We start from the raw sequence: 19788 nt of genomic DNA, 5'->3' as shown, positions 1-19788 counted from the left end.
AATGGCTACAGCCCAACACTGTAATAATAGTCTAATGATCTAAACTCTCATTTATCATTTGAGAGTGCTTTCCCACCTACCACACACGTCACTATTTAAAGTAGACAAATACCTTTTCCCTTTTTCCTTCTTTTAACAAAGAATTTGTTCAGTGGGATATTTGAATTCTTCGAAGGTAAATAGCACCCCCAAAGCCGATAGGACAGCAGGAGTCGTGCCGGCCAGCAGAGGTAACATAACCTGCAAAGGCAGTGCACCTGTTGAAATCCAAGTGTCCACTCACTGACAAGCTGTGTGGCTTTGGTAAATTACACCTTTCTGAGCCTTAGTTCCTTTGTCAGAGGGAATTAGACCCAAAGCTTCAGAGCCCTTCCCTAGTATAGTATACATTCTCATGGTCATATGTTTATGCAAAGCACACAAAGATGAGACATCACAACTGCAGCAAGCCAAGGCCGCCGTCCCTTTTCACTCCAACTTTCCCCCGTTGCATGTTGGGTGCTTTGGAGTAGCCTAAGAATTTTTGGTGTGTGGCTGAGGGCAGGTTGAGTTGGGGATACAGCAAGTTGGGTTTTATGTGGTCTGTGATCATTTCTATACATCATCAAGTTGTTGCTGGCATCCTGGTCTCAGGGTGACTTCCGAACATATTTCTCCTGCCCATTTTCATATCAACATTTTCATTTGATTTGAAAATTAATTTTCTTAAAGAGAGCTCCCAAAATGTATTAGCATCAGGCCCCAGAAAACCTGGCTCTGCCTCTGAGGATGATGACACGTGCTTCATCTTACTGTTATGGAGGTTCGTCTGGAAGCTTCCTCCCCACTTTCTTTCTTTCCATTCTTTTGCCTTCTTCTTTCCTAAAATCACTTGCCATAAGAGTGACAAAAAATACCTGCTGTTCATGGGAACAAGTGAAAAGGATACCCTCATCCATTCCTGGTAAAAGAAGAAATTGTTACAGGCCTTCAGAAAGCAATCTTGAAATATAATACAGATAAAAATATATAAGCCCTATTTCCAGGGCCACAGATAAACTTCCATGAACCCTAGAAATGTCTGCCTTTGTGGTGTTTTTTTTCTGCACTAAATGCACTGACACATACCGCACATAAACAATAAAAATCTATTCTTCCTTCACGAGACTTTTCCTCAGTGAAACAGACCCCCTCACTCTTCTGCACACTGCCCTTCAATGATAAGAACCAAATACGCCTGTTTCCATGATGTGATTAATACAAACAGTTCAGCCTAATTTAAGGGCGAGGACTCTAGCCAGAATTCCTGTGTTCCAACTCTGGCTCTGCCTTCTCCTTGGTAAACCGTCTTCGACGAGTGCAGATGGCAGAGACAGAGCACTGAGGACAAGCCACAGAGAACAGGTGCCTCTACAGACCAGGCCTAGAAGTTGCCCGAGCAGGACACAGGAGAGGAGTGGCCAGAGAGGTGGGAGCAGGCAGACAATGGCGGGACACAGAAGCCAAAGCCACATGAGTTCAGCGAGAGGATGGCCCACAGTGACCACGTCTCCTAAAATCCCAGAGAACGAGCACATAGTAGAAGGCAGTATAGACCAGTGGCATTCCATAAAGTGAGGCAGAAGCAGTAACTTTCTGGCGTGAGGAGGTTAAAGTGTTAAGTGGTAAAGAAGATCCCCAGGTAGGCTTAAGACTAGAGGGCAGCATGTATACTTCCTTCTTTTCTCTCATCACACGGAATAGAGGAGATCAGTGCAGATTCACAGACAGAGAAGTTGGAGCCATGGGCAAAGAGAGAAGGAACATGAAGAGAATGATCTTAAATCGCTAAGGACTGGCTTTGAGAAGGAGAGATAAGGAAGGGTGTTCCTCTCCTCCTCCTGCCAAACTCCTGTCCATCCTTGGAAACTCAGCTCGAAGCGAGTTCACAAATGAAGCCTTTCCAGACTGTCCTAAGCCAACTTAACTCATCCCTTATCCAAAGTCTCCTAGTGCTCTGTTTGTATCTCTTTTATAACACTTAGACAAGTAGACATAACTTTCAACATGTCTGCCCCCATGTATTAGATAGCAAACTCTGCGGAGCCTGAATCTATGTTTCATTCATTTTGTTTTTTTAATTTCTAGTAGAAAGCATAGCATTAGATCGACTATCACATCTGTCGATATTAATAAATAAATTAATTTGCAATAGGAAAGGAAAAAGGGCCTGTTTAGTTCAGCGTTATACTGAATGGGGAGAAGATAGGCTCTGACACATCTTGAGTCAATGTTCTTATTCTTGAATTAATGAAACACAGAGTGAAAGTGAGAAGGTTAGACAAGGCAATGAGGCATTAAGTAGATAGAGCAAGAGACAACACAGGCAACCTCTGTAGGACCTGAGCAAGTCATAAATACCTAGGGTTGCTGAGCTCAGGCGTGTGTTTGTATGCCCATTTGGTTTTACAAAGGTTTTCTTCCCTCCTCGTAGTCTTCTATAAGCTGACAGTAATTATGAAGACTATACAAGGACCGCTTGTCCAGATTGAGTCATTGAATGCAGAACAATTTCATGTTCTGTGGAGGGAAGTTCAAAGAATACCAAGAGTGAATGTTGCCATCATCAAGCAATATGGCAGTCACGGTGACATGGAGACAAGAAGTTGTAATTTTGTGGCTGGCTTTGCAAGTGTGGATTCCAGAGTAAAGTAGAGCCACGGAGCCAGTATAAAGACTGATGGGACTTGGGAAAGAAGGGCCAAACAAAGGCAGAGTTGGGCTGGGAATGGGGAGGAGAGAGAGTAGAAATGAAATATTAAATATAGATTTTATTCTTGATATCAAAAAACAAAAAAAGTTGAAGGATTTCTCAAGTAAGAGAACTACAAGCTGTTATTTTATTTTTTAATGGGAAATCAAAACTTCTTTTTCTTCTAAATCACCCTTTTCCTTTGAGACTTGAACAGGTGAGAGACCCCATTCGATAATAAATGACATCTCATATGGCAATTACATTCATGGAGCGATCATGACAGAACAGTAGCATGCAGAATATCTGTTTTGAAACCCACACTCTGTTTACCACCATCACTTGCTGTGTGCCAATAATGAGACAATAGGTCCTCGGGGAAATAATGTAGTTTACTCAGGGCGTTCACTCAAGCCTAAAAATAATATTATCCAAAGAGACAGGGAACATAGGAGGTTAATATTCAAGTGTTAATGAGGACTTAGTTATTATCAAGCTTATATGGCGCTAATTAAAAATAATTGCACGTTCCAAGAATTAGGGAGCTTTCACAGGGGAAGGTCTCCAGGTCACTGCTGCCTCTCAGTTTCTATCGGCTGTACCTCAGTCGTTACCTCGACAGGGATACTGAGATTCTGAGAAAACTGGTTTCTCCCACCAAGAGCACCAAGGCCTGAAAGATCAGAAAGTCAGTTTCATAGTTTCAGATAAGAAAGATCTCTTTCCAGTGGAGACTCGTCTTTTAAAGATGGATTAAGGGCAGAAGATAGCTTAGTCATTAGGAGGGATAAGAATAAAGAGGGTCCCAGAGACCATCATATTTTCAATACCACTAACTGGATGTACCCCAGGCCCTTTGCAAGAGCTGAGAACCACTATTTTGCTCTTTCTGGTACATCCACATTTGCCATGAAAAGGCTTCTTTATTAATTAAGGGTAGAGTCTCCAGGAAACAGTCTCCCTTTTAGCATCTTGTCACCTGGTCCCTACAGCAAGTCTGTAGTAAGTACGCAGTCACCTCCAATATAAGAGACCAAGAAACTATTGATATCCAAATGCGATGTTGCAGCATTTATTAGCAAATGATCTATAAAGTTATTGTATGTTTGTTTCCAATTTTATATCGAAGTATTAGAAGTGAATTTTTCTGTGTAGTCAGGAAAAGATTATGTAAAAGTTCCAAAGATAACCTTTACGTATGAGTTCATTTTTGACTTGCAATTAATTTTCTAACACATTTCAGCCTTGGCTACTTGTGTGAACCAAAAGCTTCACCAGGTACTGAAGGATGTTTGTACCCTCCGTGTCATTTCCTCCCTCAAAGCCTGACAAGTGGGAACAGGTGGGCGAGGGGAGCCTTTGTCATCTCACAGCATCAGCAAAGCTCAGAGAGCTGTTACTTTCTACTGTTCAGAGCTCTCCTCGTCAGACCGTGTGCATAAGCGGCCAAAAGGAACTATTTTATCAGAAAGGTCTTTCTCTCTTAAAAATCAAGGAGCACAGCATGGCAGAGAGCCCTCCCCCACACGGCCCGTAAGACTGCTGGGAAAGCTCAGAGGGAGCTAAGGACAGCGTGGCCCAGCGAGTTGGCAGCTGTGTGTCTGTTAGTTTCCCAGGGTTGCTGTACCAAGTACCACAAACAGGGTGACAACAGAAATGTATTTCCTTACGGTTTTGAGGCTAGATGTCAGAAATCAAGGTATCTGTGAGGTTGGTCCTTCTGAGGGCGGTGAGGGAGAATCTGTTCCCTCCTTTCCTACCAGCTTCTCGTAGCCTCCGGTTGTTTTGTTGATGGTTTCTTTTGCTGTGTAGAAGCTTTCTAGTTTGATACAGTCCCCTTCATTTATTTTTGCTTTTCCTCCCTTTGCCTGTGAGGTCAAATTAATAAAATCCTCTCTGCACCCAAGGTTCATAAGTTTAGTACATATGCTTTCTTCTATGCAATTTATTGTTTCAGGTCTTATGTTCAGGTCTTTGGTCCATTTTGAGTTGATTTTGGTACGTGGTAACAGCAGTCTAGTTTCATTTTGTGCATGGCTTTCCAATATTCCCAGCACCATTTATTAAAGAGGCTTTCTTTTCTCCATTGTATGTTTTTGGCTCCTTCATCAAAAATTATCTGCCTATATATATGTGAGTTTATTTCTGGGTTCTCAGTCCTTTTCCATTTGTCTGTGTGTCTATTTTTCTGCCAATACCATGCTGCTTTGATTGTCGCTTTGTAGTATAAATTGAAATCAGGGCGTATGATACCTCCAGACTTGTTCTTTTTTTCTTAGGATTGCTTTGGCTATTTGGGGTCTTTTGTGGTTCCATACAATCTGATGATTTTTTTGTTCTATTTCTTTAAAAAATGCCATTGGGATTTTGATGGGGATTGCATTAAATCTATATATTGCTTTGAGTAATATGGCCATTTTAACTCTGTTGATTCTTTTTTTTATTAGTTTCAGGTGTACAAGACAATGTAATAGTTAGACATTTACATCCCTCAGAAAGTGATAACTCCCTACCCCCCACCTCCTACCCCTCTGACATCGTACAATTCCATTGACTCTATTCTCTGTGCTGTACTCCACATCCCATGACTATATGTATATATGGAATCATAGTTGACATTCAATATTATTCAGCTTCAGGTGTACACTGCAGTGATCAGGCATCTACATCATCCCTGAAGTGGTCTCCCTAATAAGACATGTACCCATCTGACACCCTACAAAATCTTTACAACATTATTGATTATATTCCCCAAATTGTCTTTCATATTCCCATGGCAATATTGTGGCTACTAATTTGTACTTTCTAATCCCTTTCTTCTGATCCATGAACAGGGAATATCTTCCCATTTCTTTGTGTCTTCTTCAATTTCTTTTTATAATATTTTACAATTTTCAAGGTATAGGTCCTTCACATCCTTTAAGTTTATTCCTTGGTATTTTATTCCTTTTGTTGCAATTGCAAAAGGAATTGGTTTTTGTTTTTGTTTCTTTTTATTTCTTTTTCTGAAATTGCATTGTTAGTATATAGGAACACAATGGATTTTTGGACATTGATTTTGTATCCTGCAACTTTACTGTGTCTGTTTATTGTTTCCTAATAGTTTTATGGTGGAGTCTTTAGGGTTTTCTATACAAAGAATCATGTCACCTGCAAAAAGTGACAATTTAACTTCTTTATTCCTAGTTTGGGTGCCTCTTATTTCTTTCTCTTGCCTGATTGCTCTGGCGAGGACTTCCAACACTATGTTGAATAACAATAGTGACAGGACATATCAGTATCTTCTTCCTGATTGTAGAGGAAAAGCTTTCAGATTTTCACCATTAAGAATGATATTAGCTGAGGGTTTGTCATATGTGGCCATCATTATGTTGAGGTACTTTCTTTCTATACCCATTTTATTAAGTGCTTTAATCATAAATGGATGTTGTATCTTGTCAAATGCTTTTTCTGCATCTATTGAATTATCATATGATTTTTATCCTTTGTTTTGTTTATGTGATGTATCACATTGATTGATTTGCGTATAGTGAACCATCCTTGTGCCCCTGGAATGAACCCCACTTGATCGTGATGTATAATCTTTATAATGTATCGTTGTATTCAATTTGCTAGTATTTAGGATTTTTGCATCTGTATTCATCAGAGATATTGGTCTGTAGTTTACTTTTTTTGTGTTATCTTTACCGGGTTTTGGTTTCAGGGTACTGTTGGCCTCATACGCACAATGTGATATCTAGACAATGTATTATTACACAATTGTACACTTGAAACCTATGTAACTTTACTAACCATTGTCACCCCAATAGACTTTAATTGTAAAAAAAGGAAAGAAAGAAAATTAGTTAGGAGGTAGTGCTTCAGCTTCACTTTTTATATATGCGGTTCACAGTTGTATTTGTGTTGCTTACTCCACTGCTCAACACTCCATAGGTACTCAGGCACTATTTGCACAAGAAAGGAAGGGAGGGAGGAAAGAAGCATTAAATAAATCAAAGATTTTAGAATTGTGTTAGGCTAGTGTTGTTGTCGAAATGAAATACCATTTAAGGTCAAGCATCTTCAGAGAGAGGAAACCGTGGAAAGCCAAATGGCGGCACGGAGAACCTGGAAGAGGAAGGTAGAAAAGGAGGTCCCAGTCAGACCTCCTGCTTCATAATTTAACAAGCAATAGATCCTCGGCATGTAAACTCAAGTGCACTTTACTAAAAGACTCCACTACATATACCTGTATCAGAGAGATTCTTACCAGAAATAGTTCTTAGTTTTGTAAAGAGATCTTTCACATTCATCGTACGTGTCAGTGTAGAGCTGTTTAAACAAAGCTTGCACAATATTTTAGAGTTCTAACTACAAAGCAGACATGTAAATGTCCATTTAGTATCGCTGAAAACAGGTGTAGTCTCTGTGAGAAGAAAAGGTGTCAAGAGCATGGAAACAAAAGGAAAAACAATGAAAAAGAACCTATAATTTAATTACATTGATGCCAGCTTTCTACACACACTAGATTTGGCATAGTTAAAGCACTTATAACAAATAAAACGAAGCAGGGACCTTTCTTTCTTTCCTTCTGAAATAAAGGAAGATTAGAAATTCCATGATATTTGAGGGAAATTTATACTATCTATGCAAAAAGGTGTGTGTGTGTGTGTGAGTGTGTGTGTGTCAGTGTGTCAGACACAGAGAGACAGACAAAAACTAACAGAGAGACAGAGAGCGATTTTCTCTGGTCTCTTAGTTGATAGCCCAACAAAGCAGTCAATATTCATGGGCTTTCAAAATAACATCTCTTACAGTAAGAAGATGACATCTATGAACTATAGATTAAATATTTTTTCAATGATCATGAGCCCCAATGCAACAGACATTATAGTTATTTACAATATATTGATTGTTTTAGACTTTTTCCCAGCTATAAAGTCATAGCAGGAACTTGCTCTTTGTTTGTTACACATCAGAAATGCTTACAGAGTAATAACCAAATCATGAATTTAAACACAGAGAAAAAGAATGCTCATTCTAGCATAGAGGACACACTTCTCAATAGCAGTTTGCCAGTGTTTGATATGTTGCTGGAGCATTTATCTGGGGAGCCATTTATTTGTGCTGTGCTCATATAAGATATTTTGTTCCAGCTATCTATGAGCCTTCCTGTGAAGCCTACAAACACCTCGGCCAGACGTCCAATTACTACTGGATAGATCCTGATGGCAGCGGACCGCTGGGGCCTCTGAAAGTTTACTGCAACATGACAGGTAACTATAGCGTATTTATGTCTCATGAGCATTGCTCTTCTGTGTGTAGAAAATAAGTGGTACCACTGAAGTTTGTGTCTTCTGTGCTGTATTTTTATCACAACATGCAATAAGCTTAATATTATTAGGTGAATGGTGAAATGCATTTTGTAAGCAATGATACCTTCCAAAATGGTACTTTTTAGAAAAGTCTGCCTTCTGACTACAACAATTAAAAAAAGAAAAATCAACATGTAGGGAAAAGCCCAGAAAGTGATACAGCAAGGTTGAAGTCCACAGAAAGAAAGGGCTCACAAAGCCTCTTCCATGAGTAGCCGAGATGGGAGAAGGGTAGCATCACTCAATTGTCCATACTGTTAGAGGAAGCTCGCAGACCACCCAAGACCTTCCCCTGTTCCTCTTAGTTATAGAACGAACCCCTTCTGGCTGCTGAAATCCCCTCTAACAATAGCAAAACTTCCCTGCAGCCTTCATGAAAATTATCTAAGGTTTTCTACTTGGGAAGAGAACCTGGTGTCTCTTCATTCCCTACTGAATTCCAGGACCGTGGGATGAGACTGTGGGTTCTTGTAAACTCCATAGCTCTGTGCAGGATATAGAACTCTCAGGGGAGCACATTTTCCATCAGACGCTCGGTAACATCTTACCCTCCAGAATCCCGGAGGACAGTATGAGGCCGGCACTGTTTAGTGGCTGCAGGAGAAGGTCAGCCGTTGCTGTGAGGTCCTGAGGAATCTGATGAGAAGGACAGTGATTATATGATCCTGTGGGTGATGGTGACTCACAGACTGTGCCATGTGTCAGGTCCCCTGATAAATCCTTCACTCAGAATGGGGGTTTGTATCCTGGCTCCATGAATCACCCTGTGTATAATCTTGGGCACTTTATTAACTTTATTAAACTCAATAAGCCTCTGTATGTTTGTCTATAAAATAGGTTCATAATAATACCTACCTCGTAGCATTATTATATGAATGAAATAAGAGTCTGCATCTGGTTCGTAGCATGTTATCTGGCACACAGTAAACTTTAAAGGTTACCAAGAGTAGGGTAATTATTATTTTTTTAAGGATTATTGAGTTAATAATTTGCTTATGTCATTCAGACAAGATTCAAATTCAGCTATGTTTGAGGCCAATGGTTTTTAATCGGGATATACTTCAGAACCATTTATGGAGATTTTTTGGTTTTGTTTTTTGCTTTTCCCTACAAACTGGTTGGGTCTACCCGTGAAAACTGAGTAGGTGTGAAGTGGGACTGGGGTTGTGCAACGAGAACTGAGAACCCTACACCATGCTAGAGGCAAGCAGACCCCTGTGGGGAATTGCCAGTAGCAGCCGGAAGCCAGGCGTGGCACAGGACGGGAGGGAGAATGATGAACGCATGAGTAGAGGATGGAAAGTGTACAGCGAAAATGGTACAATGGCAGCTGTCGCCTCAAAAATTTCCTTGCAAGCCAAGAACTCTGAGTGTGCCCCCGAGAAGGCATTCACTTACCAGAAAGCTTGATCTAAGAGTTCACCGGTTGTTGGAGTTGACAGTGTACTCACTTTCAGTTTAGTCTTGTTCACTTTCAGTTTAGTCTTACTTGAAGTAAAGTATAATCTATGAGAGCTCGATTTAACCTATAAGAATCTTGATTTTGGTTTTAGTTATTTTCCTGTATGCATTTCAAAGGAGAATTAGAAAACACAACAAAACCATAATGAATGCAACCTTTATGTGAGGAACACATCAAATGAATGGCTGGTTTACTTTCGGGAGAGGTTACCATTCTGTATATTGAAAGCTTCACTCAGAAACACGGATCTCCTCCTCCCTTCCTCCCTTCATGAGTATGACCATAGTTTAACCCAAACTCTAGGCACGGTCTGAACAGTGAGAATATACGACAAGTCCCTACAGTGAGAATATGTTTCTTCTGTCACTCAGGAGAGTTATGAACATCAGAGCGTCAGGGACCCTTGGAGGTCAGCAGGCACTCTTTGGCCCCTTGCCACTCATTAACCCTTCCTTCTCTGGAAAGATCATGAACTGGGCATCATAAGCAGAGCATAGCACCACACAGCTTGACGTGGGCTCTTCCATTTCCAAGAGATATATGTTGAAGCAGAGGAGGGCATGCCAGCATGAGTGGGTCTGTGACGTCTTGCTGTGTCACTCTGTGTCACGAGACATTGTACACGCACTTTATTTTATGGCATTTCTGTGAACGAACAGAGCTATTCCATTTCCCAGTGACCCTGACCCAAATCTGATGGGGTGTTTGTCACTATTGCATACGTTACATATTTCAAAAATGGAAGCCAGACATCCTCTCTAGGGAAGAAGCAATGTCTTGGCTGTGATCAGTCTCTTAGTGCAGGAGCATGTGTCTGTCACTTTATAGACGTAGGGAAAATTTTAAGAAAGGGGACCTCACTGGCAGCTAATATCTGATATAAATTTGGGTAGAAATTAAGAAGAATAGAGTATTCAAGTATACCTCTGGGGTCCTTTTTGTAGGGTCTTTTCATTTATACATTCACTATGTGCCAGGGACTGTGCCATGTGAGAATAAATGGATATGATAAATGCCTTCCCAATGATCACAATAGTAGTGACAAGCATTAAAGAGAAAACACGTAAGTAATTTTTCTATAAAGAAAAATAATGGAATTGTGAGGAGCAATTGATTTTGGATAGAGGATTTAGGAAAGGCCTCACTAAGGCAACAGTATTTTAGCCAAAATATAAAGGATTAACATAAAAAGAGACAAGGCACTCAAAAAGGCAAGGATGGGAAATGCGGCCTACAGGTTAACACCCAAGGCATGAAAGAGATCGTTTTCTTGCAAGGACCTGAAGCCCGAATTTCTGGACCATAATGAGCCTAAGGAGGGTCTTAAAATGAAGTGGGGAGAGAGGCGAGGGCCAGAGCAGCACAGGCAGCAATGGTGACAGTGAAGCACCAAGGTTTGGTTTTCATTTTTTCAATTATTGTTCGGTGCCGGGGGTGGGAATCGATGGAGAGCTTTAAAGCTGGGGAGTGAGAAGGTCCTGAATGAAACTACCACGTGGGGTGCTATAAACAACAGCAGGGAAAGTGCTGGGACCAGTTCTGAAGCGACTGTAAGAGGCCAGGGAGGAGGTAAACTTCCGTGGACCAGGTGGAAACTGTCTAAATGATAAGAAAGAGATGGATTTTTGGTCTGTTTTGAAGGTGGCATCCTCAGGATTGGTGGCAGTTTAGATAAGCGTGATGAAGGACAGTTACCAAGACTGCATCCCGAATATCTGGATTGAATAACTAGGTGGATCTCAGTGCCATCTGGGAGATGTGGGAAATTAAGGGAAGAACAGATTTAGAGGAATTTCAAGAATTCAGTTTTGTCCTCGTTGATTATGAGGCACCATATGCCATCCAAATCGGGATGCAGAGTTTGTAGTTGGATAAGCCCCCAGAAAGATGTTTGGGTTAGCAATATAAATGTGCTAATTGTTAGCATATAAAGACATGAGAAATGATAACATCACTTAGTGGATGATGGAAACAGGGGAAAGACACCTGAAGAAGGAGCTCATAGGAACTCAACAGAGATCAGGTGTTTGGTGATGACAGGGTCTGTAAGTGTGTAGGAGAATGTCACTGAGAGGAAGTGGAGGAAAGCATCTGACAGCATTTGGGGGAAGAATGGGTCACCCGTTTAGAAGCTGAAGTGACTTCTTGGGTCCTAGAGGATGATAAAAAGGTTTGGGGGATGAAGAGTGACTCTGAGTCAGTGCAAACATATGTAATGTGAGGCAGGGTCCCGAAAGTTAGACAAGTCACAGCAGGCGGGATGTAGGGGATGTGGCACGGCCAGAAACGATGAACCACCAAGGACCTGCTCAGACAACTCTGGGGACCCATGGAATGGGCAGCTAACCTGAACCCAGGGACCAGCAAAATCTTCCCATGAGCTGAGCCTTCAAGAACAAGTGGGTGTTATGAGGCCCAGAAACGGAGAGAAAAACGGATCAATTTATAAAGTGCTTCATATTGAATGAAAAGCAGTTGAAACTGGATACTCGGGACAGCACGCAGTTGACGATATTGTAATTTTAAAGCATGGCTCGGGCAGGAGGGAATAGGACTCTCCAAAGGAGACCCAGATGTAAGGGAGACAAGAAAGAAAGCCCAGGAGGTGAAACTGAGATTTAAGGTGGTGGCCCTCAGATAAGGAGAGGAGGGGGTTTGATGGGTCTTTAGAAACTGGAGTCAGCCAGACTGTTGTTGGTGAGATAGGAGTTGAAATGCCATGCAGAACCCCATGAGATGAGACGCAGGAGAGCAGGGACAGATTAGAAAAGGCCAGGACTCTCTGTTGCCTTCAGGGCCTGGGATTCAGCCTGGCAGAGTTGTGCTGTGGGCAGATACTGTCCGAACCCCCTGCAGACCTTCCAGACGTCAATCTGTCTCTTAGTCTCAGTTTCCTTGAGGTGTAGGAATTGGAACGAGTTGATCTCTATGCTGCCTTCCATAAAAAAAAAAAAAAAATAAAGTAAAATAAAAAAGGAAAAAATTATTACCATGGAACATGAAAGAAAAATATCACTACTCACAGTCAAACAATTGAGAGGCGAAATCCTCTTGCCTCCAAGAAGCTTGGATTTACTCATGTCTTGGCCGAGTTTGACGTAAATTGGCACTCCTCATTTTTTTCATAAGGCAGTTCCTCTGCTACGCAATTCTTTTAACTATAGTTCCGAGCCGCAGTACTGGGAATTTAGGGGGCACCCCAAATGACAGAGCACTTCATGGGCTGTGCACTTGACATTGAGGAGAGGAAATATGCACTGAATCCTTTGTCGAAGAATTCATCATTCTGTGCAAGTCTGAGCCCGGCTTCCTTTTTCAGATCTGAGGGCACATTTTAAAATGCGATCTTTGCTAGCCTCTCCTTCCTTCTCCATTTTTGTCATCTCCCTGAAAATTTAGTATTATACGTATACAGAAGGTGCCCAAAAAGTGTATCCACATTTTAAGAAAGGAAAAAACTGAATGAAAATTGTTATGCTCAGTATATACCGATAACAAAAGATGACCACAAGTTATGTGTATACATTTATTTTCACACTCCCAGTATACTTTTAATGAATGTATACTATCATATATGTCTAATATCTACCTCGTTTAATTGTACATTTTTCTAACATTTCAGCTTCTTTTTTCTATTTACCAGCGTCTCCTCCTAGAAACCTTGAACTTATATATTTAAAGCTTCATGTAGTTCTTTCTGCCCAGTGATTAATAAAACAGTAGATGAAGCTAGATCTGGCTATTATCCTTGGAAACTTAACTGCGTATCCCTAAATCAAAAACAATGGTTTTCTTAATACCCTGTTGTCTAATTCACGTTCTTTATAACTCTCTTTGCGTTCATATTTAATTTTTAAAAATTTAAGTAAGCATCTATGCTGTAGTGTGTGAGGTTTAAAATCCAAATCAGGGACACCTCCCGCATTCTTTCTAGCACGAGTTTTGTAGTTTTATCAAAAAGCCATTAAGCTTGTTTACATAATCTGTGCTGTATAAAGCCCTGGGATTTAGCTGATCAAATTCTATTATCCTCTGTAATGGTAAAAGCTGTTCATGCCTTTTTAATCTAATATTTATGGGAGCGTGGAACTCAAGTCCCTTATTACTTGTACTCAGTAATGTCATTTTATTTATTATTATGCTTCTCAGAAGTCTCAGCGCTGCAGTGCGGGCCGGCAAAATGGGTCACTGGGGGGGGGGGGTGCCCTTGGGTTCAATTGGAGGGTGTCATGGACCTAAGTTTCCCACTCCTCCCCCACTGCCCCCAGCAAAGCAAAGCAGTTCTTTCCCTGTTGTCTTCATTTTCTTTGCGGCTTTCCATAACACTGATTTCTTACCTCCCAGTGTCCGAGGGTCAGGCGTCTGGCACAGGTGAACTGCTCGACTGCTCATGGTCTCACAGGCTGAAATGAAGGGGCTAGCAGGGCTGTGCTTTCATCTGATGCTTGGGACCCTTTTCCATCATCCTTCCATAGCTGACAGAGTTCAGTTCCTTGCGGTTTGAAGACTGACAGTTCCGTTTTATTGTGGGCTGTTAGCTGGTCCCTGTTCCTAGAGGCAGCTTCCAGGTCCTGGCCAGGACTCTCTCACAGCGTGGCAGTGAGTGGATCTCTGACCTCCAGACTCTCTTTGAAGGGCTCACCTGATGGGGGCATGCCCACCCAGGATGATTACCTGTTTGATTGACTCCAGTCAGCTGATTGGGAACCTTACTTACATCTGCCAGATCGCTTCACCTTTGCCATATGGGCTAACCTTATCCCCGGAGTGATGGCTCATCCACATTCAAGGAGTGGGGGTCGGGCCTGTACCCCAGGCGCACAAGTCTTGGGGGCCACCTTTCTCTTCTGCTCACTTCACCTACCTGGGGGTCTCTGTAAATGATTCCTCATTCCACCTACGTTTATTTTTACCTTTCGAGTAACAGCATCACATTTAGTTTGTAAAATATTAAGCTTTGTTATTATTTCCCTTACAGATATTCACATATTGTTTATTTTGGGAAGTTTTAAAGATGGAGCTGGGCAAAAGTAACAATTGCTTGCCAGCTAGCGATAAGAATTACTGACATGTAGGAAATGTGTGATACAGAAGTCATACCTAATCCTTTTAGCTACATGTATTATTGAGGGCAAACTAAATGCCAGGCACTTGTGCGCCTGGGGTACAGGCCCGACCCCCAGGCACTGGTCTAAGTAGATTCTACACATTAACTCATCTGGCAAATCACAGTAACCCCACAGAGTACGTACCGTCACTCTTGTTCCCATTTTTTTTTTGGATGAAGAAACTAACGCTCAGAGAAATTAAGTCTTAGTTTACATACCTAGTAAGTTATGGAGATTAACTTCTTAGACAGGCTTCAGAGTTAGTGTATGCATGGTACTGTATGTGTATGTGCATACATGCAAGTGTGTAGGTGTGTGTGTGTGCACACAGGCACGTGTATGTACCTCTGCATGGCCACCTGTGTATACAAACAGTACCTGTCACTTTGGATTCTGTAGTATGGCTTGTAATATGATTCCTAAAAAGGGCATGTGCTACTCATATCTTTTTATGATCCTCAAACTTCCTTACACAACGTGAATTCATTATCTGTGATTTGGACAACATTTTCGCTATAAACTATTTGCTTGTTAATTGTCCAACTAATGCCTTGGGGTTTTTAATCAGAGAACACATTTTAAATCAAATCACTATGTAAACCATGAGGCAGTTATTATCCATTTTAGCTATTAATTTAACCGCAAGTATTTTCTCTAATTTAATTTCCTGAAGGCTTCATAGGACAACCTGTGTGTTTCCTGTGTACCTGGGTTAATCATCCTTTAGGATTTGTGCCCGACTTTTAGGTTAATTTAAATTCTGTCCCCAATATCTAGTTACTTTCTCAGTGCAGAATCTTAAACCCAATCTAACAAAATCTGCTTTGAGATTAACAAGATTTAGAGGAATTGCATTGGGTATCACCTGTGATATTTATTTTGATTATTCCGGGTGCTTCATTCTTCCCTGTTTGGAAGGGAAATGAGCTAGAAATGAGGACACCCCCCAGCTCTCCTCTCACAGGGCTAATTAACATTCACAAGTCAGTCGGGCACCACTGCCTTCTGACCCCTTCGTGTCCCTCTGTGTCGTGAACAATCCCTCTGATGTCTTCAACTCACCGGCTTCCCTTTTATTCCTTCCGCTCATTTTTATTTGTTCTCATCAAAGGCATTCTCGCTCGTCTTTCTGTCTCCTGACCTAGTTTACCTCCTCTGTAGTTAACCTACGCAGAGAACCGCTCTCTGCTCCGTCTCTTACTGTCACCTCGCCTCCTCTCCGTCGACCTCTCACAAGCTGTCTTTGTTACAAGCCTCTGTAACCGCTCAGCAGCTCCCGCTTCGCGTGCTCAGTTATTTCAGGGCCTCACAATCAGTGTAAATCTTTGAGTTCAATCCTGTTCATACAGCTTCAATTGAAAAATCGAGGAAGTACCTCACGGACCAGACGCAGCCCAGAAAGAGCTCTTCTTGGAAGCCGATTGCCACTCGCCCAGTCTCCCATCTGGATGTGAGTTTGTATCCACGGCCTGCGTCTACCTGCCGGGCTTTCTTTTCCATCGCTTCATTGTGTGCCAGTCAGTGATAGGCTAATACTCCAATTGTTATCTCAAATGGTTTTCAAACTTTAAGTTAAGAAAAGGAGCCGGAAACACTAAAAGGTGCAGTGAAACAGGGACTTGAGGGGCAGGGCCCCGGAAGGCAGTGAAGTCAAGGCAAAGCCACCTGAGATCTCTCAGCACCTCAGAGCCACCTGGGGAGCCCCCGAAATGGTCCCCACACGACACAGCCCCACCTTCAAATGCTTTCACACACCCACCCAAACAGTATTCTAAACACTGCCTTTTGGCGCTTTCAAAGCAACACCTTTGCTGCCCGAGTTCCCTGCTCAGGAGCGAGAATGGCTTCACGTTGTCCCTGCCAGGGACTGTTGTTTGGTTCCCTCTGACACTTGGGGCCTGAAACTCCTCTGTCTGTCAGGCAGGAAGGGGGAATAAAACCATCTTGGAAAAGCCAATTAAGATCAGCTCATCACTGTGTAATCAAAACCAAAAACCACAGGAATAATCTCACACTTACTAGGAATTCCTCGCTTCTGGCTAAAAGGAAAGTCAGTATACCTGTGTTGCTGTCTCTCCAAACCCCACGTTGTGCAGTGTTGTGGGGCATCCTTCATGCCTCCCGAGTAAATCAATGTCCCTCCCTGGCAATTTTGTTGGGAGAATCTCATTCAGCAACTAATGTCTCATTTTATTTTGTGTCTTGCGCTAATCGATGCAACAAAGAAAATTAAGTAATAAACTGCACCAATTCTACATGTTCCCTAAACTGGCAAGTCTTGGAGTCATATTACCAGGGACTGACTGAAACTAGAAGCCCTAAAAGGTCATCAGTGCCCTAGAGAAATGACTGTCCCATGATAGAATTTGTCTCATTTGGGAAGAACGAGAAAATAACTTTGGGGAAAGACGTACCTGTGGATGAAGGTGTCAAAAATCTCTTTATTGCCATTTGTACACAGTGGACTTTGTCAGGGCTGAGCTCCCTTCACGTAAGTAGTAATGTCATGTCCTGTTTGTACTCATGTTTTTGAGAGAAAAAAATCGTTAAAAAGTGAGACTAGGCACGAACTTGTTATCTCATCCCCATCGTTACTGTTATCACTCCTTTTTTGCTTTCATATACATCTGTGTATCCTGTCTTCAGTGGAACCGTATTTGCCCCTTCTGCTTCGAAGCTCACTTGCTGTACCTGTAGGTTGCAAGACTCAGACAAGGCAGCAGGCTTTTGAGATGTAATGAAAACTTTCACTGACCCATCTGCAGACCTGGAGGCGAGAGCCGGGAGCTTCTCAGCACATGGTTGAGACAAGCCAACTGCACAATACAGTCTGACACAGTCTGCTTTCAATGTTTAAAAGGCTGTAAAATAATAGTGGGCATCTGGCTGATGTTTTGCATCGCTCTTTGTCCAGACTGTTCGCTCTGTATATCAGGGGCATGCCATCGTCACAAAACCACCCTTCACTACACCAGTGTTTATCCAAGAATTTCCCATCTCCCCCTGTGTTAGAATTCATGCTTCGAGATCCCACGTCTCTCTCCTTCTTGTTTTCCTCTCTCCTTCGGGTGTAGCACATACTCTGGTAGCTCGTTGATCCTTTAATATGACCTACCCTTGTCTCTAGACGTTAGAAGCACTTTCTTTTTGCCCCAGGTATTCCGAAATTCCATGAGGACGTGTCTTAGAGTGTGTCTCTTCCTGTCCATTTGCTGGGCACTCACTTTCACCCTGGCAACTCCTTAAATTTCGTTTTATGATTGTGTGTGATGTGGTCTCTTCTGATTTTTCTGTTCTCTCTTTCTAGAATGTCATTTCATCATGGTTTTAAAAGCTCTTTTATGTTCCTAAAAATTTCCCTTTTAATAACATTCATGCATGCAATATCTCTTCTTGTATCGCAAGGATAATGCATCTTTTCCCCCTTCTTTTTTTTCTGTAAATTCCTTTATTCTGTTCATTTTTCTGTTCTTTTTTTTCTCTTCTGATCTCTGAGCTCCTCAACTTTCCTCAGATTCCTAATAATTATTAGCCATGTGTTTACTATTAAGAATGAGAGGGTCTCATTGACTTTTCAGTTACAGGGACATGTCCTGATATTCCCAGTATAGTTCCATTTTTCTACTCTTGCCCTTATATAATTATTAATAGCTCTCCCCTTTACTCTCAACAGTGTCCTGGTTTTTTAAAAAATTATATACAATGTGTATATGTGTATGTATAGTATATACTCTAGTGGAGTTTTTAGGAGGGAAAAAGTGAGATACCAGTGTTTACTCACCATCCTAACCTAGAAACCTTTTGTTTATTTTTAATCCCCAAATATAATACCATAGAAGCACATATTTTTTTAACTTGTTGAAATATTCAAATTTTTAATATCCATGAATGTTTCCCTTTTTATTTCTTATTGACTCTCTGTAAGAGGTAATATGATAGATGCTTTCATTTATAGTGTTTAATTTACTCTTCACAATAACCCTAAGAGGTATTCATGTTCCAGTTTTAAAGACATGTGGACTGAGACACACACAGGTTTTATTTAATATTTTCCAAACAGCTACATGACTCTTTAAACAACTTATCACCTAGGGATGAGTCTATAAGACAGTTTACAAAAAGCTATTTACATAAAAACTATAGGCGTGAATGAGATATACATAATTTTGTAGCTTATTAAAAACTTGGAAGTTTATTGAAATTCTTTGCTAATAGACAGGGTTCTTTCCCAGATTTTTATAGTAGCTTCTAGTTCCAAACAAAGGAATACATATGATTGACAGCCAGCTGTGACAATGAGAATGGTGGTGCTGTCCCTCAGCTGTGTGGCCTCAGCGCTTCATCCTGAGCAACTTTCCAGTGGCCCTGGTAAATCGCGCGTCTTTATTGCCAGTGACATTGAGAGATTGCATTAAGTTGGTTATCGATTGTACTGTGTGGGTTCACTTCACTAAAATGTAATCTATGTTTCAACAAATCTAAATCTGACAAAGTATGCCATTTTCATGCCATATAGACTCAGGAAGAACTTAAGAGAGAGATTTGAAGGTTGGCTGAGGCCCCAAACTCTGGGTATTTCGAATCTAACCCATAGTGTCATTTGGAAGTATGGAATTAAGTGATAACATATGAAAATGGTTTTTTTATATGGTAATATGTAAATAGGAAACTATAGTACCTTGAAAAATACAAAACAAGTGTCACTAAACACCTAGTCGCTACGGCACACTCTGGAGAATATTACAATGAGAAATGCATTCTCTCTAGAGATTTAGGAATGCAAGCTTATCTGTAGTAATTATCACAACAGAAAAGAAGAAAAACAAAATAGCTTATAATTTCCCTCATTTCTAGCTTCTCTCATTGTGTCAGCTTCTTTGTACATTTTTCCATGTAGAATATGACTCAATCTACTCCCATTCTTTCTGAACTAAACCTTATCTGACCCTAACTCTGCCACACAAACAAAAGTAACTCTAGCCAATGATATTAGTATTAATCTAGACTTCTCCACGCAAGACAATTTTACATCCATTTAAGTGCTGACTGTAATCCCCATAGCCTACTCAATCACTATAGCGACATCCTACCCTTTTTTTTCCCCAAAAAAAAATGTGGTATGCTGGGAGAAAAATATGTTTGTGCATTCCTGGA

General features: G+C 41.2%; 1 protein-coding gene across 1 annotated transcript in view; it reads left to right on the top strand.

The window, feature by feature from the left end:
• The window catches only part of CNTNAP2 (contactin associated protein 2), a 1494727-nt gene that overhangs the window by 972417 nt on the left and 502522 nt on the right, over positions 1-19788 (top strand). Inside the window, exon 12 of the mRNA XM_088799852.1 lies at positions 7846-7965. Within this exon, the coding sequence (XP_088655978.1) occupies positions 7846-7965 (120 nt within the window). The remainder of the gene's footprint in view (positions 1-7845; positions 7966-19788) is intronic.

Source organism: Rhinolophus sinicus, chromosome 8 (assembly GCF_057876585.1).
Source record: "Rhinolophus sinicus isolate RSI-liver-muscle chromosome 8, RSI-T2T, whole genome shotgun sequence".
NCBI lineage: Eukaryota > Metazoa > Chordata > Mammalia > Chiroptera > Rhinolophidae > Rhinolophus > Rhinolophus sinicus.
This window is presented reverse-complemented; position numbering and strand designations above follow the sequence as displayed.